The sequence below is a fragment of the Phocoena sinus genome, chromosome 13 (assembly GCF_008692025.1).
Source record: "Phocoena sinus isolate mPhoSin1 chromosome 13, mPhoSin1.pri, whole genome shotgun sequence".
Taxonomy (NCBI): domain Eukaryota; kingdom Metazoa; phylum Chordata; class Mammalia; order Artiodactyla; family Phocoenidae; genus Phocoena; species Phocoena sinus.
The window spans coordinates 2,007,095-2,027,116 of record NC_045775.1 but is presented as its reverse complement, the minus strand read 5'-3'; the positions used below and the strand labels follow the sequence as shown (position 1 = coordinate 2,027,116).

At 49.0% G+C, this 20,022-nt stretch overlaps 1 protein-coding gene across 1 annotated transcript in view; it reads right to left on the bottom strand.

The window, feature by feature from the left end:
- The window catches only part of TRAPPC12 (trafficking protein particle complex 12), an 81,201-nt gene that overhangs the window by 37,531 nt on the left and 23,648 nt on the right, over positions 1-20,022 (bottom strand). Inside the window, exons 4-6 of the mRNA XM_032652050.1 lie at positions 17,923-19,140; positions 10,582-10,698; positions 43-156 (exon numbers count right to left, since the gene is read on the bottom strand). Coding sequence (XP_032507941.1) covers positions 43-156; positions 10,582-10,698; positions 17,923-19,134 — 1,443 coding nt within the window. The 5' untranslated portion in view covers positions 19,135-19,140. The remainder of the gene's footprint in view (positions 1-42; positions 157-10,581; positions 10,699-17,922; positions 19,141-20,022) is intronic.

The following is a 20,022-nucleotide window of genomic DNA, read 5'->3' as shown; positions in this document are numbered from 1 at the left end:
GCCCCCAGACGCTGCTGAAGCCAAGAAGGCTCAGGGCGGTACCTGCAGGGAGTCGGCGGTGTGGCTGGTCGGCAGCCCGCTCTTGCCATAGCCTTGGCCGTGGGCCGTAAGGAGCCGCCCACACAGGTCCACGGCTGCCCTCCAGTTCTTGCAGCTCTGAAAGACACGGGGACACGTCACCAAGGGCTGGGCGGCTCACACGCGAAGGCCGGACGGGCGTTAGGCAGGAAGGGTGCCGAGCCGCAGACGCGCTTCAAGATGAGCGAAAGGGAGTATGTTACCAGTTAACCACTGACAGCGCGGGGGCAGAATTCTCTACGAAAGCTCCCCGACCACAAATCCGTAAGGCTGCTTTCCTTTTTAGCAAGACACCTCTATCGTGTGATTTTTATCAAATTACAATCGAATATTTAATTTTAATCTGTGTGCTGGGTATATCTGTATCTAAGGTCTGTGTGTGACTGTAAGTGGTTTATATGTTTAACATGATTCTATGTTCTCAATATGAAAAATAAATCAACGAACTACGCCGATGCAACATGTTCTAGGCCGTGTATCCACATGCAGTGCTTCATGTTATAACTAGAGGGATGCTGGCTGATACCGACACACGGGCTCGGGGACTCGGCCTCACCGTGCCCATCTCTGCCCTGATGCGACACAGAAAGGAGGGCCACCAGGCAAATGGGCGGGGAAACATCACCAGAGGGACCGTTTGACCCTTTAAGAAGCTAGAAGTGGATGCTGGATGCAGGCTCTCCCGACAGAACAGGCACCACCCGTTGCCGCGTCAGCGCACAGCCCAGTCCGCACGGCAGAGGCAGGTCAGGTCTGCGGAGCAGGGGGTGGAGCGGGGGGTGAACACACATCTTTGCACCTGTTAACCTTGGCTCCAGCGAGGAAGGGGGACAGTAAACTGCTGTTTTCAAGAACGCACTGAGTGATCTTGTGTCTGCGAAGTGCTTCTTGAACAAGAAGCCGGGGGTGCCGGGGGAGCGTGTCCAGCCTGTTCTTTCCTCAGTTAGAATTCACATTTCTTTTTATGACACAGTCAGCGAGGGCCAGCTCCTCGTGGAGGACCCCTCACTCCTCTTCTTCCTCTCTCACGTGTGTGTGCATGCCCAGCCCGCTTAGTGCAACTGGGCCGGGAAGGATGTTGGTGTGGCACGAGTCCAGGCTCCACGGTGAACTGGCCGTGTGCCCTAACGCAAGCCGCCTGCCTGCCCCAGCCACGGGCACCTCAGGCTCCTCGCGGCTCCGCGTGACCTGACAGGTCATGGCTTTTTAGTGCTGAGTGATATTCCAGCGTCTGGACGAACCACTGTTACCCATTCACCTGCTGAAGGGCACCTTGGCCACATCCAGTCTGGCCACGATGAATAAAGGTGCTATGAACATGCAAGTGCGGGCTTTTGTGTGGACATGAGTTTGAAATCCTCTGGGCAGAGCAAGCAGCAGGACTGCCGGGCTGGATGGCAGGCTCATCTGGCTTTACAAGGACCCTCAAGGCTGTGCACACCTGCTCTCCACCAGCAGAGAGTGGAGCCTGCTGGCCGCACGCCCGCCGGCGCCTGCGGGGTCAGAGCCTGGATTCCAGCCGCTCTCATAGGCGTGCAGTGGTCTCTCAGTGTTGCATGGGCTTCTCAACACTTTCTCGCGTTATTTTCCTCCCGCGTTATTTTCCTCACTGGCCCGACAGCCAGCACCAGCTACCGGATTCCTGTCAGCAAGCTGCAGCTGTAACCGGATGACGCAAACCCGATTTCTTAAACTATATCTTGCAGCCTTCCCTTTCCATGATGAGAAGACTGGCACAGAGACAGCGCAGTGTCAGGCCTCCTGCTCCAGGGCCATGTGCTGTCCAGCTCTGAGAGCCACTGGTCCATCCTGAGATCGGACTGGAGCCACTTCCCTCGAAACGGTCCCAAGTACGACAGGAACGATTTCCAGGAACACAGGCCTTCCACGTTCTGGTGGGCAGCTCAGAATTACCTTTAGGCTGGTGAAGACTGTTTATACTACAACTATCTTCAGGCGCTTTCTCCGGTCTAAACTCAGCGCAACAATCCCTTTCTATGGTAACAGCGGCCGTGTACATCCTCCTTGAGCTGCAAACGTGGAAAGGGACAGGGAAGGGTGTTCCGCTGAGTTCGGACCAGCTCTGTGTGTATATCTCAGCGGGTCCCGTGTGCAGGGCTTGTTGATGGCCTCTTCCTGCCCGCCTGCGTCACACACGCTGACCCCTCCTGCTGGGGACACTCGATCGCAACAGAGCGCATGGGGCAGTCTTCCCAGGAAAGGACTTCAGCTGAGAGCGAGGAAGGGATGACCCAGTGAGGAGGGCAGGTGTGAGCAGCTGGGAAGCACAGGAGCAGGAGGGAAGGCCCTGTGGCCCGAGGGAGGGGGGCAGGTGAGGGTGGCAGCCCAGGTGAGGACGGGGGCAGGTAAGGCCAGGGCCCTGAGCAGGCTGCCAAGAGCATGGCGACATTCTGGAAACAGCAGCCCCTGCAGTGATGAAGAGTGAATCTGAGGGGCCATGCAGATGTCGCCACAGCATTGGGGAGGGTGCCCAGTCCCCCAGACCCCGCGTCGGCCTGTGGACCACACCCACCACCACTTGGCCCCTTCCGCAAGCTCCAGGCGGCTCTGTGCACCCTCCGAGGAGGTGGGCGCTCATCTGCTGCCCGGGGACTGAGCGGCCCACAGGGCCCAGGATACTCCGTGGTCCTGACAGGACACGCGGCCGCTGCCACCTTGGAGGGACTGTGGACCATGCCCCCTCAATGGCTTGTGACTGGTCCACAGCCAGAAAGGCTCAGAGGCTGAGAAGCTTCTACAGGACGAGATGTCTATTGAATAAAATAGTAACAAAGGGGGCTTGCGTGTGGTACATCTCACTTTACTCATTATTATTAATTGATATTGAATTTTACAAAAGTTTTAGTCTGCTAAAGACTGGAAAGTCAAAAAAAAAACAAACCACGAGAAAAACCCAAAACCCAAAACCAAACCCCACTGTCCTCAGTGCCGAGCCTGAAAGGTACAGCTGCAGATGCAGAAGGCAGGGGGACAAGACTGGGTGACAACCTGGGCCTCTGAGACACTCGGAGGAAAAGAAACATAAGCAGCTGGTCGTGCGGCCTGTGCCCGCCCGAGACGGGACGTGGGAGAACCTGCCCGTGGAGGGTGGAGGAGCAGAGGGTGGGGCAGCGGCCGGGGCAGGGAGGACGGGCCGGCCAGTCGGCCAGGCGGCGACGCAGAGCCAGAGTGAAGGAAGGTGGCGTCCTGGGAGCAGGGAGGAGACGCGCGCGGGTGGAGGTCAGATCCACCAGATGGGAGGTGGACGAGCAGCGGCGGGCAGTGAGGAGGCAGCTCCGGGGGCGTGCAAGTCGCCAAGCTCCCGGGGGCAGCGCCAGGGAAAGCGAGACTCAGTGCTCCTTTCTAACCAAATACTCGGAGCCTTACAGAGCAAAGGCGGACCAAGCTGGAGACAGGCCAACTGCCCGCTGGGAAGGATCCTGACTGCAGACCTCTGGAGGCAAGTGCCCGGAGGGAAGGGAAGGGTTCTGTCTGGGGGTGGCATGGGGAGGTGAGGCCATTCATTGAGGAGTAGGGGGAGGGGTGGGGTCTGAAAGAAGCAGGGATCCTTTAAAGAGGCACTGAGAGCAACCAGAAGAGCCCACCGGCACACACACAGGGGACGGGACTTGGGTCCTGGGGACAACGCGTAACCCAACGTAAAACCTGACTCCTTAGTCTTTAGCTTCCTGCGGGCTCAGGGTGGTGGCGAGCAATTAGGGAAATGGCTAACAACGTTCCTCAGGCGCCAGTACTGAAAAGTGGCTTGGGCAACACTGCTCTAGGGTGCGGTCTAGCTCACCCATCCTGCCCGCATAAAAGACAGCCTCGCATTCCAGGTAACTGTCAACTGTGACTGTGTCCTGTCTCCTCCTCTGGGTGAGGTCCTGGGGCAGTGGCCTTGTCTAGGGCACTGGTTGTAGCCTCTAATGGTATTTCTTTACTATGGCCCTTATCACGTATAGATGCTCAAAGATTTGTGAAACATGAAATAGTGAATTCATAGAACTATGAAAGGCAGTAAAAAAAAAAAAATACATTAGTAATGGAAGAGATGCAAGTCACAATTTACTAGTGAGTTGACCTTCAACAGCTCCCACTGACCCCCACCCCCCAAAAAAAAGAAAGAAAGAAAAAAGAGGAAAAAAAAGCAAATGCCATTGCTAGCCTAAGAAATGAGAAAAAACAATTTTTTAAAAAGAACAAGTCAGGGAAGACAAGGAGACATGAAAGCAAGTACGTGCACATGGTACCGGTAAACGTGCACTGCTATACTGTTTCTGAAAAATACGTATTAATAGTCTGTATTAATATGTCTCAAAACTGTCCCTACTCTGACCCAGTCAGTCTCCTCCTAGGATTGATCCTAAAGAAATAATCCAAGGAGGACTGGGTCCAGGACCTGCAGGAAAAAATCCACGTGTAGGTGGATCTACGCAGTTCACGCCCATGTTGTTCAAGGGTCAACTGTAATATGGAATTGTGTTTGTATAACACAAATACATATATATATCTATCCATATTCACACAGAGACACACTGCATGTATACACACACACACTAAACTAAATGTTAGTACATAATACCATCATGAATGTGGAATCTAAAGACAAAAATGATACAAATGAACCTATCTATAAAACAGAAATAGATTCACAAACATAGAAAACAAACTTCTGGTTACCAAAGGGGAAGTGGTGGGAGGGATAAATTAGGAATTTGGGATTAACATATACACACTACTATATGTAAAATAGGTAACCAACAAGGACCTACTGTATAGCACAGGGAACTCTATTCAATATCTTGTAATAACTTATAATGGAAAAGAATCTGAAAAGCAATATATACACACACACATATATATGTGTGTATATATATATATAACTTGCTGTGCTATACACCTGAAACTTAACACAACATTGTAAATCAAGTATACTTCAAAAAACATGTTAGTACATAGTAACTAAGATGTTAACCAACAGTGGTTTACACAATTAATTTCTCTTCCATTTTTCTGAAGTAAGAACGTGCTGTTTGTAAAATGGGGAAGAGAGGTTTGGGACTCAAGGACAGGCTGAACACCGGTGGAACAACAGCCTCACAGACGCGGCCTTTACGTCCTGGTCTAGGAACGGATGGTGGCTTGTCCACCTTTGCCCCACGTGATGGGGCCCCAACTCTTACCTGATGTGCAGGAACCATATTAATGCCTGTAGAAGTAACACATCATTTTTTCTACCAAGTACAGATGTGTACCAAGTACTAAGTACGGCAGCTAAAGCACGAGGGGAGAGGGTTTTTTCTGGGGTGGGTGTGCGGGGAGCTTTAGCTCTAGGACCTAAGGAGCCCGTTGACACCGTCCCAGAAAGAATGCGTCTGGGAGCAGAAATATATTAATGAGACTATCTGATCATGGATATTTATGTATTTTTGAAACAAATAAGAAATAGTTATTACACAGCAAAGACTCCTATCTTATTTTATATCCACTATATATATAGGTACCCACCACTCATAAAACATTTAAATGTGTAATAAAATTATTTGCAGTACTTTGCAAATATGAAGTGCTCCATAAATGATTAAAATAGTAAAATGTATCACATAAAAAGCCTTCAGCTCTTGCTAGGATTCTTACACTAAGATATGCTTTCTATATTTCAAACCAGATCACCATTAAAAATGAAGCCCAAACCTACCACCTTATTCATTTTTTTAGTAAATGTAAATCTTTTCAAAAGTGGCTTCTTTCCTAAGAATAGAAAGCAGACCTGTTTATGCTCCTGTTAGCTTCTTCCCACTGACGATTGAGGACAGTCACTCCCACTCCCCCTTCCTTCCCCCCATATACACAGGTTCCGCATTCAAGGACTCTACCAACCTCAGACTGAAAATATTCACAAAAAATTCCTGAAAGTTCAAAAAAGCAAAACCTGGACTTGCCTTGCACCGGCAAAGAGTCACGTGGCACTTAGATTGTATTAGGTGTTGTCAGTGACCTAGAGATGATGTCAGGGACACGGGGGATGTGGGCGGGTTACATGCCAATACTACGCCCTTTCATACAGGAGATGTGAGCATCACGGGTCTCGTATCTGCGGGGGTCCTGGAACCAAACCCCACGACACTGAGGGACAACTGCCAAGGAAGACTCACGCCGATACCTGCCACTCTTGACGGCACGGGCCTTTCTTCGGCTGAGCCCTTTTCTGGTTAATATCACTGGCCGGTAAGTGACATGTAGTCATTTCTAAGCATGCTTACACTAACCCGGCAGCCAAGGTCAGGACAACCTACTTCCCCGGGACAATAACAACGAACAGCGCGTGCAAGGAGCCTGGGTGCCTCCTGCCCGCCTGCCGGCAGCCTGTCTGAGGACTCATCCTGCTCCGCTCTGGCCACTGCGGCTCAGGCCCAGAGGTGACCAGACAGCTCCTCTAATCTCTATGTTAAATCTGACTATCTTCTGGTTTGAGAGTCAGACATGGTGGCAGAGGAAACAGAGAGATGAAATGAATTTCTTTGTATCCTAATTTAAAAAGAAAAGAAGAAACAAAAAAAGGGAAAGAACATAAAGAAGAAGTTGTCAGAAAAGCTGCCCATTTACAATTTATGATTCCCAAATAATATCCTTCCTGACAGAAGTTTACTGTGTACTTCGAAGACACTTCCAGGTACAGGAATATTTTCGTTCCCGCAGAGTGGGATCAACACAAACTGTCTTGTCCACCAGAGGCCTGGCAGCAATCAGGGGCTACTGACTGTTCCCGGGGGTTCCAGGAGCGCTGGGTGAAGGGGCTGCTGCAGGAGTGTGGCCCAGGCCAGGGGCACCTCGCAGGGGCGGCGATGCAGTCAGGGCCGGGCGACAGAAGCAAGCGCAGGCCAGAGGTGACGGCTGCAGGAGAGCTGTGGCCGTGGGACTGCCGCCAGGAAGGAGCTCGCCGCACCCCTCCAGCTCCCAGTGCCCCCTCTCCAACGGGGAAGCAGGAGAGCAGGGGCAGGGCAGGAAGGGCCGGAGGACAGACGCGGAGAACGTCCAGGGCTGGCACCGGGTGAACCTGGCCAAGGCAGATTTTGCGGCCAAACTAGTTCTAGGTTTCCAGGGCTCTCCCGGTCTCAGAGTTGAGGCTGAGGGATTATCAGCTCGTTTTCAAGCACGAACACGAGCCGGGGCATCACAGGCAGCCTTTGCACTTCGTTTCTCTTGCTCAGCACGGTCTGGAGATTTATCCATACTGATGAACGTGGCTCTCGTGCACGTATTTCAACTGCTCCGGATATTAAGGTTTTTAATAAAGTTTTTGGCCAATACAAATCATACAGCACATTCCTGCATATATCTTCATGAACATATACAGAGTCTTCCTAAAGTATGTGATTAAAAGCGGCACAAGCCATGTATTGTACCAGCTGCTGCTCAACTGCTCTGCAAGGCAGCCCTTCCGGTTCAGGCGCCCCGCACACGCACCCCTGCTGACATCTGGTGCTACCAACACGATGGGGTTCACACGCAGGACACTCTTGCTTCACTGAGATTTCTGTGGTCCCAGGGAGGCTGAGCAATTTTTCCATGCTTATTGGCTGTATGGTTTCCACGAACTGCATCTTCATATCTTTCGCCTGTTTTTCTATCGGGCTGTATCTGTTTCTTATAAATTAGACAAAGGTCTTGATGTGTATTTCAAATATTTTCTCTCATTTTTTAATGCTGTTTATGGTGTTTTTGTTAAACACAGTTTTAAATTTCAAAGTAGTCAGGTTATCGATATTTCCTGGAAGGTTTAGTTTTTTGTGTCTTGTTAAGAAGTGCCTCTCTGGCCTGAGTCTCCTCTATTTTTTGAAATTACTTCACTTGGAATTCCCTTCTGGGTGTGCTTAGAAGTCTTTTCATTTTCCCACTTGAACATCCAGTTAATGCCATGCCCTTCATCCATCAGTTCATTCCCTTCTTTCCCCAATAACCTGCCACGTGGCTCTTCCCACACACGTCCCCCGTGCCAATCCTGCATGGCCCCTCGGGGTGGGGACCGCCCCTGGCCTCCGTCCTGCTGCTGTGGCGGGCAAGCGGCTCCTGCTTCACTTTCACTCTTTCCAGCTCTTGTCCTTGTGTGAGTTTCCAGTGAGCACGCAGGGCGGACAACGCCTCTATTCCACACGTCAAGCGTGCGCACGTGTGCATGCGTGTGCATACATGTACGTGCGTGTGCGTGCATGCACAGACATGTGCGCTGGATGCAGGGAGGCGGGGGTTACTTCTCCAGCATCGAAAGGGTGAGCACTGCCTTCAGCTTTCGGATGCTCTTTCGCTCCCCGGACTTGCCTGAGAGGTGAGGCAGAGCCGGCAGGGTCAGGGTCCCTCTCCGTTCCTGGAAAAAGGCTGGAGGAGACAGGGCTGGCCTCTGCCCCCTCCTCTCCATCTCCCTGCACAGCTCTGGGTGGCCTGATGGGCGAGCCAGGTAGCAGGTGTGCAGGAGGGGATGAAGGAGACCCAAGGACAGGCCGGGGCGACCACACAGCATTGGCTCTAACGCCCAGCGCCCCCTTCCTTCAGGACAGCGGGACCTCAGCTCTGCAACCTGCGCGAGCTGGGGCCTGTGATTATAGGCCGCCTGCTGCTTGACGATAGTTACGGATTTCTCCAGAGCGTCTTGTGCTATTTCTATCTCATTGTTTTCCACCCCTAGTTCCCATTCTTGGTGGTCCTCCTCCATTTTCAATAGTAGATGTCAGAAATGTTTTGGTAAAAAAAATTGTTTTTAAAATTAGAATTTAAATATATCATGTTAATCTTTAAGGGCTGTGGAGAAAAATCTTAAAAATCTCATAATTATTGTGTATGACATGTAGAACTCTGATAATGAAGGTATTTAGATATGGGAAAAAGATCTAAGCTTAAATAAATATGACTTTTTTAAAACTAGGAAGTAAGATATAGACTCTATTTGAGAAACTGAACATAGGCATTCCACAACTTCCAAAAGATGAGAAAAATAGTCCAATAAAAAATCACTCAAGTAACTGATAGTATGTACATAACTCTTCCCCACCCACGACTCAAAGGAAATCATTAACGCCACATATGAATGACACCACTGAAGTGATTAAAATGTCTTTCTCCAGAGGCTGTGACATTCATTTCCCTGTAAGTTAACAATCTTAGAATACTCTGACATTACTTAGGAAAATACACTGAGAAACTCTTCCCTAGTCTTAAAGACGAGAGCAATTATTTTAGGACATAATTAAAATGCCAGGGCAAGGTAACGGTCTTTTTATGAATACATTTCCCACCTTAAACAGGTCTCCTTGTTAGGACTGTTAATAAAATTTCTACTGGCCTCAAGTATTTTCAATGTACGGAAAACAATCAAACCACCGCATACATTTATTAACAGCAGGAGTAATCAAAGGAGGTAAAAGATGGCCTGAGAACTGATGACACTGTGTGTGGCTCCGTGTGTCTTCTCTAAGCTTATCATTACAAGTCACACTTTGGGTACAGCTGACTGCTCACGACACTGGCCGAGTAAAGGGAACGACAGTGGCCCACCGCACAAGGGAGACGTGTTCATTCCACCAGATTCATGCGGCCGTGGACACAGTTACCGTCTGAGACCTGTAACTTCATTAACAAACGATAATGCATAGAGACACTTAAAGGTTTGCTGTTCCCTCTCCCTTTTAAAAATAGAATATCTCCACATCTTTCTTTCCCAAAGCTTCTCATTCATGGGAATAAGTCTAGAATCACTTCAGTGAAAGAAACTCAATGAAACATTTGATTTACATTTACTAAAAACTAATGTTTCAACGTGAAAATGTCAGCAAACCACCTAAGCAAGTGTTTCTTTCTTCTTCTTTTCTTTTTTTTAGGTCTCTCTCTCTCTCTTTTCTTTAAGCAAATGTTTCTTACTGACCTTTTTGAGGACACAAGCTTTTGTAGCAACATAAAAGATGCTGTGGGGCACAGTTTCCAGTGGCTCCCAGGCCACCAGAAGCATCTGCCCCGCCCAGCTTAAAACGCCTGCAGTCAGAGTTTCCTATTTCAGAACAGCGTCTCTGTCTGGTGTTTGCACTTACTCCTGTTAATGAATAAAGAAAGGCTTTTGTGCGCATTTCTGGGGAATCCACTCATTTAATAATAAACCTTCTACGCCAAGTGGAGAAAACAGAGTATTTTAAGAAAATCAACATAAACTTATTTCACTCTAGTTATTTTTGATGAAGCATATTTAATCAAAGTATATACTGCTTCAAGTAATTTGATCATTTGAAATCATGCTTTCTAAACACTGGACTTAAAAAGTAAAAAGCACGTTAACGTGATGCTCTTTGCTGCACAGGACTGGTTATCTAATCCAACAAAATTCTATTTATGTGCAAGGGCTTAGGATAAAATACTCAAAGTAATTAACTGGAGGTTAAATATTATGAAGGGAAGCAGGACTTATCAAAAAAAACACAAACACACACACAGAAAATCAAATACATTGTTACTTACAATGAGCTGTTTCAATCCAACAAAAGACTGTTCTACCGAGTTGGCGTTTAAGACCTGCCTCTTTGCTGCAGCTTTTTCACCCAGGAAGCGAAGCATTAAGTCTTTAACTGCATCTCCCTTGAAAGAATATAAGAAAAACATGTCAGGACAATAAAATGTTAATTAAACTCAGCTAACCAGAACCCATAGCTATAACCAAAATCTCCTTTTTCTCCATTGGTGTATGGAGGTCAAAATGTGGTTACAGCAGAGTCAAACTTCAATAAACCAGACGCTAAGGCATCACGATCTTTAATAAAACGTGCAGTTTAGAATGGCTCTTCTTTTGGAGAGGAAGCAGTGAAGCACCAGCGCCTGTACCAGGCTTATGTAAGAGGCACAGCAAGCCAGGCGGGGGGCCGGAGGCGCGGGGCACGGGGGGCGTGAGCGACACCGCCCCCGGGAGAAGCGGCGTGCACGGTGGGACCCAGGCTGGGGCGGGCAGGCCTGAGCGCCCTCTGCCCGCATCCCGCCAAGCTGCCGGCCGGCCTGGGCCCCCGGGAGCCCCTAGGGCCTGGCTAGAGTAGTGAGTGGTGGCCCAGGGCACTGCCTTCCGCCCAGGGCTGCGTCTCTCCCGAGCCCAAGGAGAGCAGGGGTCCCTCCCTCTGCCGGGCCCTCCGCTCGGGGAGCGGGCTGCTCCGGAAAGGCCCCCACCAGCCTCCACACAGGGGCCCTCTCAGCCCAAGCCTCGGGTTAGACCCACCTGCACCTGGGCTGAGTGACTGTACAGGTGGACAGATGGGCGAGGTCAGGGGAAAAGGGATCATCCATGGCCAAGTGACCCAGGAGGAACCTGGGAGGAGCCAGGACGGAGGCCCAGGTGCTCAGAGACCAAGCCGCACGTCTTACACAGGGGCAGAGATCTAGAAGCTGCAGTTCTATGATTTTTTTGCTTTCAGAGGGTAAGGTGAAATACTTCAGATGCCAGAACCACAGAAGTGGCTAACTGATCTGGAGGGATAATTAAAGGGCGGAATAAGAAGAACTCAGCCATATGGCTCCATAAAGCTTTGCACAAATGCAACTCCTATCAGACAAGGAGCTTTATCTGAGCCAGAGGAACTGCGAACCAGGAAAGGGCAAAATCACATCTTCATGCCGCCGAGGGAAGACCCGTCTAACTTCTCCATCATTGCAACCGTCTCAGTTAATAGGACCACACTGCGAAAATCTCCTGCCCTTTAAAATTCTCTGTTAGTTAACACCTGAGTTAGCAGGGAAGTTCCTGAGACACGAGCGTATATAGAACTGACAATCATCTCACCTCTGAAAGCCCAAAGACGCGACAAAACGCCCTAACATGGACTGGCTCTCGCCGTGTCACTCAGCTGAAGGCAGTTCTGACACGGGGGTAACAGCGCCTTTGCCGCAGACCCTTCATGCTCACCGGAGCGGGGGGAGCAAGCTTCCTCCGCAGGATGTCTTGTGAGCTATGCGGGGTGGGATCCACCTAGAACCCCAGGGACCCCTTCCAATCAGCAAATCTTCAGGGGAGGGCACCCAGGGCAGGGGAGCGTGGGGAGACTGAGCGTGAACGAGTCAGGTGCTGGATCTCAGCTTGCAGAGGGCCTCCCCCGCTGCAGCGTGGGAACGGCTTCAGCAGTGCCTTCTAAGTTTTAATGTATGAAGTCAAAGCAAAACCCAGAGCAGCTGACTCCCAGAGCACGGGCCTCGGGCTTTACTGTCAGGAAGCCTGACGACACACGCGGTCACAGGCAGTGGTGCTGAAAGGACAGTGGCCCAGCCTCACCCGGCGCTCTGCCTGGGCACCAACGAGAAACACGGCTGCCCCTCCCAGGAGGGCTCTGTCCTCTTAGTCCCAGGGGAGTGAAACTGCCCAAAAAGACGACATCCCAACAAACAGAAACAAAACAAACTCCAAACTCGAGGTTGTGGAGACATCGGAACCCGCATACGCCGCTGGTGGAATGTAAGACGGTGCAGCCGCTCTGGAAGAGAGCTGGGATGTTCCTCAAAGTGTGAACCGCAGGTTTACTATGTAACCCAGCAGTCAGTGGGCCAGCATAGTTCAAACCGTGTCGTTCAAGGTCAACCGTATGTGACAACAGAAAGGAGTGGTGTACTGACACATGCTACAATTCGGATGACTCTTGAACATGTCTCCATGAGAGAAGCCAGTCATGACAGACCACGTGTCGTGTGATTCATCTGTATCAAGTGTCCAGAGAGGAGAATCCAGAGAGATGGAAAGCGGGTCAGTGGTTGCCTGGCGCTGGGGTGGGGTGAAGGGGTGGGGACTGAAAGCAAGGAGGTCTGGGGCTTCCCGCTGGGGTGATGAAAACGTTCCACAAATTGATGTGGTGATGGCCCCACAACTCTGTCAACAATCTAAAAACCACTGAATTGTAAATTCGGTGCATGAGTTACATGGTGTGCGGATTGTATCTTAACTAAGCTGTAAAGACAAAGACAGATCTAAACCCCTTTCGCAGGGGGCCCTGAACAAATCGGTATTGAAGGGAAGCTGTTCACTGATACCATCAGCTTTAGGACGGCTGCAAAACGGCTTGCACCGGCCACTCCAGACCTTCCCTACCTCACACACACGTTCAACACAGGTCAGCATCCTTCACATCAGGAACCTAAGAAAGGGGAGCCAGGCCCACCTGCGAATGCGTCGAACAAACTCAGCGGCAGCAACATCTGCTTCTGTCCGTCACAGAGAGACCCAGCCTGGGCTTATCGTCCTAATGTAAACAACTAGAACACGGAAAACACAGACACAACAAGTGTCTTCTGACACAGAGAAGGATGTGATCTGAGACAAGGGTAGATGAGGAGTTGAGCTCTTGAACCCAAAGGCAGCTGTGGACGCAGTGGTGCGGGGGTCACGCCGAGCACAGGGAACTCGCCGAGCGGGGACTGGCTGGGAGCTGGAGGGCAGCTGGCCGGACCTGGCAGTCAGAGCACCGGACAGGATGGAACCGTACAAAGAGCAGGGCTGGAAAGCCACGTGGGCCCGCGACGGTACCGCTGAGTGGTAAACGGTGCGTGTGAAGGGTGGACGGGGAGCCGGGACAGGGCTGTGAGCTCACTTGGGGCTGAGATGTCCAGTCCAGGCGACCACTGCAGAGCGCTCTTGGACACACAGGCACTCGGTACAGGCGTCAGAAAGGTCACCCAAGTATGCAAGCTACTCTAAACTCACCCTGAGAAGCTAAAAACTAAACCTGAAAAGGATCAAATGAATCTGCTGGCTAGAACAAAATACAAGTCTTTTTGAAGGAAGATGACAAAATATAGACACTCAACATTAGGAAATCCACAATATCCACCCTCTGATAAAAAATCACTAGACATGTGAAAACACAGGCACACGTGACTCACGACCAAAGAAAAAGTAAATACAAATAGACTCTGAAATTACAGCACTGATGGAATTTTCAGAATAGAACTGCGCAACAGCTATTATAAATGTGCTCAAAGATCTAAAGTAAAACTTGAACAGAATGAGGAGAGAAAAATATATAGAAAGGAACTAAAAGGAAATTATAGAGACAAAAAATACGAAAAATTTACTGACTAGCATCAGCTGCAAACTACAAAGTGCAGAAGGAAAGATGAACAAACTGAAGGACAGAATGACAGAACCCCAAACTTAAGTACAAAGAGAAAAATGATTGAAAACAAAAACAGAAACAGATCTTTAATGACCTCATTAGTAATATCAAGTAATATGTGAAAGTGGAGTTCCCAGAAGCAGAGGAGAGAGTGAAAAACAGAAGAGCTAACTGAAGAAGTAATGACCAAAAATGTTCCAAAATTGATGAAAATAATAGAGCCACAAATCCAACAGGGTGAATGAAACCTAAGCAAGATAAACATAAAAGAAAACCATGGGAAGGCACATCAGAATCAAACTGCTGAAAACCAGTGATAAAATCTTAAAACCAACCAGAGGAAAACATATACACTAGGTACAGAAGAGCAAAGATAAAAATTACTACAGACTTCAATCAGCAACGATACCAACTGGAAGATATGGAAGGACACCTTCAAAGTGCTGAAAGGAATAAAGCTGAGTCAACCTCCAAGTCTACGCGTTGTAAACACACTGCATTTCCAGCAAAAAGAGCTTTGAGAGTGAAGATGAAATTTCTTCAGACTTAAAGAGGAGAGAATTCGTAGCTAGCAGACCTGCAGGAACAGGTACGTCTTTGGCCATCCGTAGGTTTCCAACACAGGGACTTAGCATGGCCCAGGAAGGGGGTTTTCACAAACTGTGGGCTTCCCTGATGGGATTCCCGTCAAATCCAAATTGCAGGAAGAGCGAGGGGAAGGAAAGAATCAGGGGGCAGAATCAGACAGGGTGGTGGAAAGGCCCAGTCTCAAGTCTGGACGTTGGGTTTCCAGATCCACCAGCAAGGCCACAGCATTCTGAGTCCCCACCCTACTATCTTCCCTTCACGATCTTACTACCTTTACCACTGACATTCTGCTGCTTCTAGTTTACTTATCTCTTCTGTCTCTCTCCCTCTCCCTCCTTTACTCCCCCTCCCTCTCTCCTTACTGAACAAGCTTCATACAAATATTCTCCAACTTCCATTCTTCACTGGTTCTGAAAATTTCTGAACGATCGTTTCCCCACAAACTTTCCATTTATCTCTTTAAGAACACAGGCCATCTAAGACTCTAATTAGTTAAAAATGCCGACATTCCTCTTTTGATGCTATATGGTTGGATGAAGTGTTACACGCTCACCTTCAAGGCCTCTAACTTAACTCAGACTGCTATAGAAGTCACTTCATAAGGAAACAATTTAACAATCTTCCCCCAAAATTTTATCCCATAGGAAGGAATTTTTAATTAGGCACCAACAGGTGAGCAATTGGAAAAATTTCGAGGTGTTTCAGAAAGCTGACTTAGAACAATGATGCAACAGTTACAGTGGCATAGGGAGAAACTTGTGAACAGGTAAATCCAACAAATGCTTGGTTGACCTCTTACAAGCCTGGTGTGCACAGTGAGTTAATAGATGTGTTCTACCCCGACCTTAAGTCCTCTGGCAAATAAACACAGCATTTCCAAGGTAAACCACACAGTTTTTCTTTTCTATCCTGGGAATGAAAAGTTCTTTGAAGGATAGCATACAACTGAAGAGACACAGGTGAAGAAACAACCAGCACATGTGTTCCATGGGAAAGTCAAAGACATTTTAGGAACTATTCTCAATTCATATTTCAGTTTACCATGAGGTTTCCAAAACAATCACTGTGAATTGCAAGAGGTACGGAAGACATTGCCTTCAGATTTAAAGGAAGCAGAAAGGAAACACGCTGTCTCCTGGCTGGCCGCTAGTGTGGGTCCCGCCCATGCAGTGGGCGCCCCGACCCTGGCTGATCACCCAATGCCCTGCTTATTTCACAGTGGCCACCTGGAAGCTTCAAAGCTGCAGAGGAGCTATCACAGAACCCGTGCTTTTCACTGGCAGAAAGGGCCTCCATGCCTGATTCAATCTGGGTTAAACTAGGAACGAACATCAGCACTTTGTGTTCCCAACTCAAGAACGACCAACATGCTTCACTGCAGGAGATGACCCAGCCACCCCGGGGCATTCAGCATCCCCGGCCCTGTCCATGAAAGCTCATGTGCTCAGCCTAGCCCTTTAGGCGACCACAGTGAAATACCTCTACATGGTTCTAAATGCACCCTAGGAGCCCTGGGCCTCAGCACCCTGTGCGGAACCACTGGGTTGAGTCATCAAATCCTGAACATCAAATATCCCTGAAATCAGAGTCCATAACTGTGATTCACTGAAAAGACCCTGTGAAGGTAAATTCATGTTCAGTACATTCTGCTTGAGAGGGTGGAGAAGGGGGCTGAGGACAGTGCCTGGTGGGCAGCAAGCCCACAAGGAAGATGCGCTTAGTGAGCAAATATGCTGTAGACACGGACGTGCAAAATATCTGGAACCTGCAGGCTTTCACTTCAGTTACTGAGAAAAACAGCCAACTGGCCTCACTCCTCCAGCAGCCACTCCGCTTCTTATGGGATTCGGCCTCATGGGGCTCAGGGCTCCACTGCCTGCACCGGGCTTTCTGACCCTGCCGAGTGTGTGGGAAGGGGGACTCCTTCCCCCGGGACGGCCTGCTGAGGACCGTAGGGTCCTCCTTCAGTTCCCAGAGGAGAGACCCACGCAGGACCTCATGTGGCACAGACACTGCTGATCCCACCTGCAACCCGGGCGGGACAAACCACACCTGACGTGCAACTGAGCTAACCTCACGTGGACGTACACACATACCTACAAAAACATTATCACGTAAGGCAAGCTACACGCCATCTTATAAAATACGAACCTCATTAAGTATTTTGCTATAACATCATTTTTATTTTTTCTTTTTTTCACGAAAAAGATATTTATTTCAATATAATGTCATTTTTAATACCTACGTAAACATTCCACTGAAAAAACAAGATGTGTCAAATGTATTCAACCAGCCTTTTGATAATGGACTTTCAGATGGTTTCAGGTTCTTTGCAATTATAAACCTCACTCTGATGGGCAGCCCAAAAGCTGGGTATTTGTACATCAGTGAGATTATTTCCTTACAAATAATTCCTAAGGGTGGGATTTCTGGGTCAAAGGATATGCGTGTTTGGACGTGCGTTTTACAACTTAAGAAAGTTTGTACCAAATGATCAGTCCCACCAGGGCTGCTTAAGCAGGCTATTTTCTCACATTCTAACAAACATGGAATAATTATAAAGAACTTAGACGACAGGAAATGAAAATAACTTTATCACCTTTGATTACTGGTAAGATTGAACTTTTTAATATTGTTATTTACTGTATGTAATATTTATATATTTTTATGATTTATTATTTTGAGGGGCCATTCGTATTTTCTTTTTTTACCAAATCTGTAAGAACTCTTTCTACATCAAGCACATTATATGTACTGCAGATATAGTTTTCCATATCTAAAAAGAGGAACGGGGATTTATCATTTACTAGAGCTCAAATGTCATAAATAAACTGATCTCGCAAAGTTCAGAACTGCTTCTTATTTCTAAGGCTCTGATTAGTACCTAAACCACATTATACCAGAGAAATCAGCAGGGTTCCAAACTACCTAGTGACATCATAAAGATTCCCGCAATCAGAATCTTTGGAACTGCTGAAAAATAAGGGTTTTTCAATCCTTGAAAGGTTTTTTACACATGGATATACATGAAACACAAACAGATGAAAAGCAATGAGCTGTGGACACAGAATCACCAGTTCTGCTGAGAAGCATCCAGCAGCCCACGTTCGCTCTAAAGCCCCTGTGCTCTCACCTGGATGTTGTCGAACTTGAGGCCTGGCATGGTGAGGTCCTCCTTGCCCACGAACACCGTGCTGCACTGCTGGGTGGTGACTGAAATCAGCACGTTCCTGGTCGCCTCCCCGGGAATCCAGGCGTCGTTTCTCCGGTCCATCTCGCTCATGCTCAGGGCGGTGGCAAAGGGGTCCTCGCTCCCGGCAAACACAGCCTGGATCTGTGAAAACGGTTTTGGAGACTGAGGAATTTCCAGAGAAGCTGTGGAAACACCTGACTCTGATCTTTCCGTCCCTGGGGAGTAAGAAGGGTCAGCAGAACCCAGGGAGTCTTCCCCCACTGGGGTAGCGGCGAGTGAAGACAAGCTTTCGGGAATCGAAGGGCTGGCGTTGGGATTACTGACGGAGATGAAGGTGGAGGTTGTGAAGGAATCAAAGAAGTCCGAGGCCAAGGAGTTAGTGCTGGTTGTATCGCCAAAAAATTTGCTCAGGCTAGGGCTCGGCTGGACCACCTGAGGAGGGGTCCTGGCGGCCGCTTCGCTCACGCCGCTGAAACTGGGCGATTTCACCATCTGGGACTCGAAGCCGTCGCGCAGGACCCGGGGCTGGGAGCCGGCGGGCGGCGGCTGGCTGAAGATGGTGCACATGGGCACCGGCTCGTCTTTGGGGGCCGGCTGCCGGGGGGACAGTCCTGATGCCGGCCCCGCTGCGGGCGCCCTCACGTCCCCTGGGCCCAAGTCCTCTGCACCCTCGTGCTCAAAGGTGGGCAGGTCTTTCACCTCCTCTTGCTCTGGGTCTTCCTTCAACGATGCTCTGCTGTCGGGGGTCATGTCCGAGACGTCTTTAGGTGTGTCCTCTCCCTCACTTTCACCATCATCACTCAGAGCGTCCAGCGCTTCTTCATCTACGACGCTTTCCCGTCTGTGACCTGCGCCGCCTTCTGCAGTCTCCACGACATCCTGCAAACAACCCAGGTCCCCCGCGCCATCCTCGCTGTTGTTCGGGGAATCAGAGATGAGGACGCTCTCCATCATGGGCTCGTCGAGCTTGTCCACTAAGTTATTCGAGTCTTCTGACCCAAACTCGTCTCCACCGAGATCAATAGTTTCCTCATGATAGAGGAGCTGCCGCTGGTCTCCCTGGGGCCCTTGCGGAGCCGTGCTCTGGGCCGGCCCCTCGGCTGGGCCGCTCTGCTCGGGCCCACGCTGCTCGGCACCTTTAGCACTCTCCATGGTCACCTGAAACAAAGACAAATACACACCAACCTCATCAGCTCATATCTCACTTACTATTACGATGATTTGATCTTACTGAAATTGTTTTTGAATTTATAAAAATGGTGAATTCGTGTCCTTGTAATGGTGGATACACATCACTATATACATTTGTTCAAATGCATAGAATGTACCACACCAGGCGAGAGACAACGTAGACTGTGGACTTTGGGTGATTATGATGTGTCAACACAGGCCCATCGGTTGTAACCAGCGCACCATCTGGCGGGGATGTGGATAACGCGGGAGGCTCTGCCTGGGTCGGGGCAGCAGGGAGATGAGAAGCCTTTGCACCTTCCTCTCAATTTTGCAGGGAATCTAAAACTGCTTTAAAAAATAAAAGTCGGCTAAAAATGTTTATCAGTTGATCAGCTACATATTCAAATGGTTTAAAATTCAATAGCCTCCGTTTCTCCAGCCATTTATTTCTTTTTGTGGTAAAAGACACATGATATGAAATCTACCACCGCAATCACCGCGAAGTGTTCAGTTCAGTGGCATAGAGTACAGTTTGTCGTGCGACCATCGCCACCACCCATCTCCAGAACCCTTCTCATCCTGCAAAACTGAAATAAATACACACTAACTCCCCATCTCCCGCTCCCCCAGCCCCTGGCAACCACCATTCTCTTGTCTGTCTCTATGAATCTGACTACGCTAGGGAGGGACCCTAAATATGGTATTTGTGGAAGGACGTGGTATTTGTCCTTTTGTGTTTGGCTTATTTCACTGAGCACAATGTCCTCAAGGTTCACCCATGTTATTGCCTATGTCAGAACTTCCTTATTTTTTAAAAACGATTTATTATTATTTTTTATTTATTTTCTGCTGTGTCAGGTCTCAGTT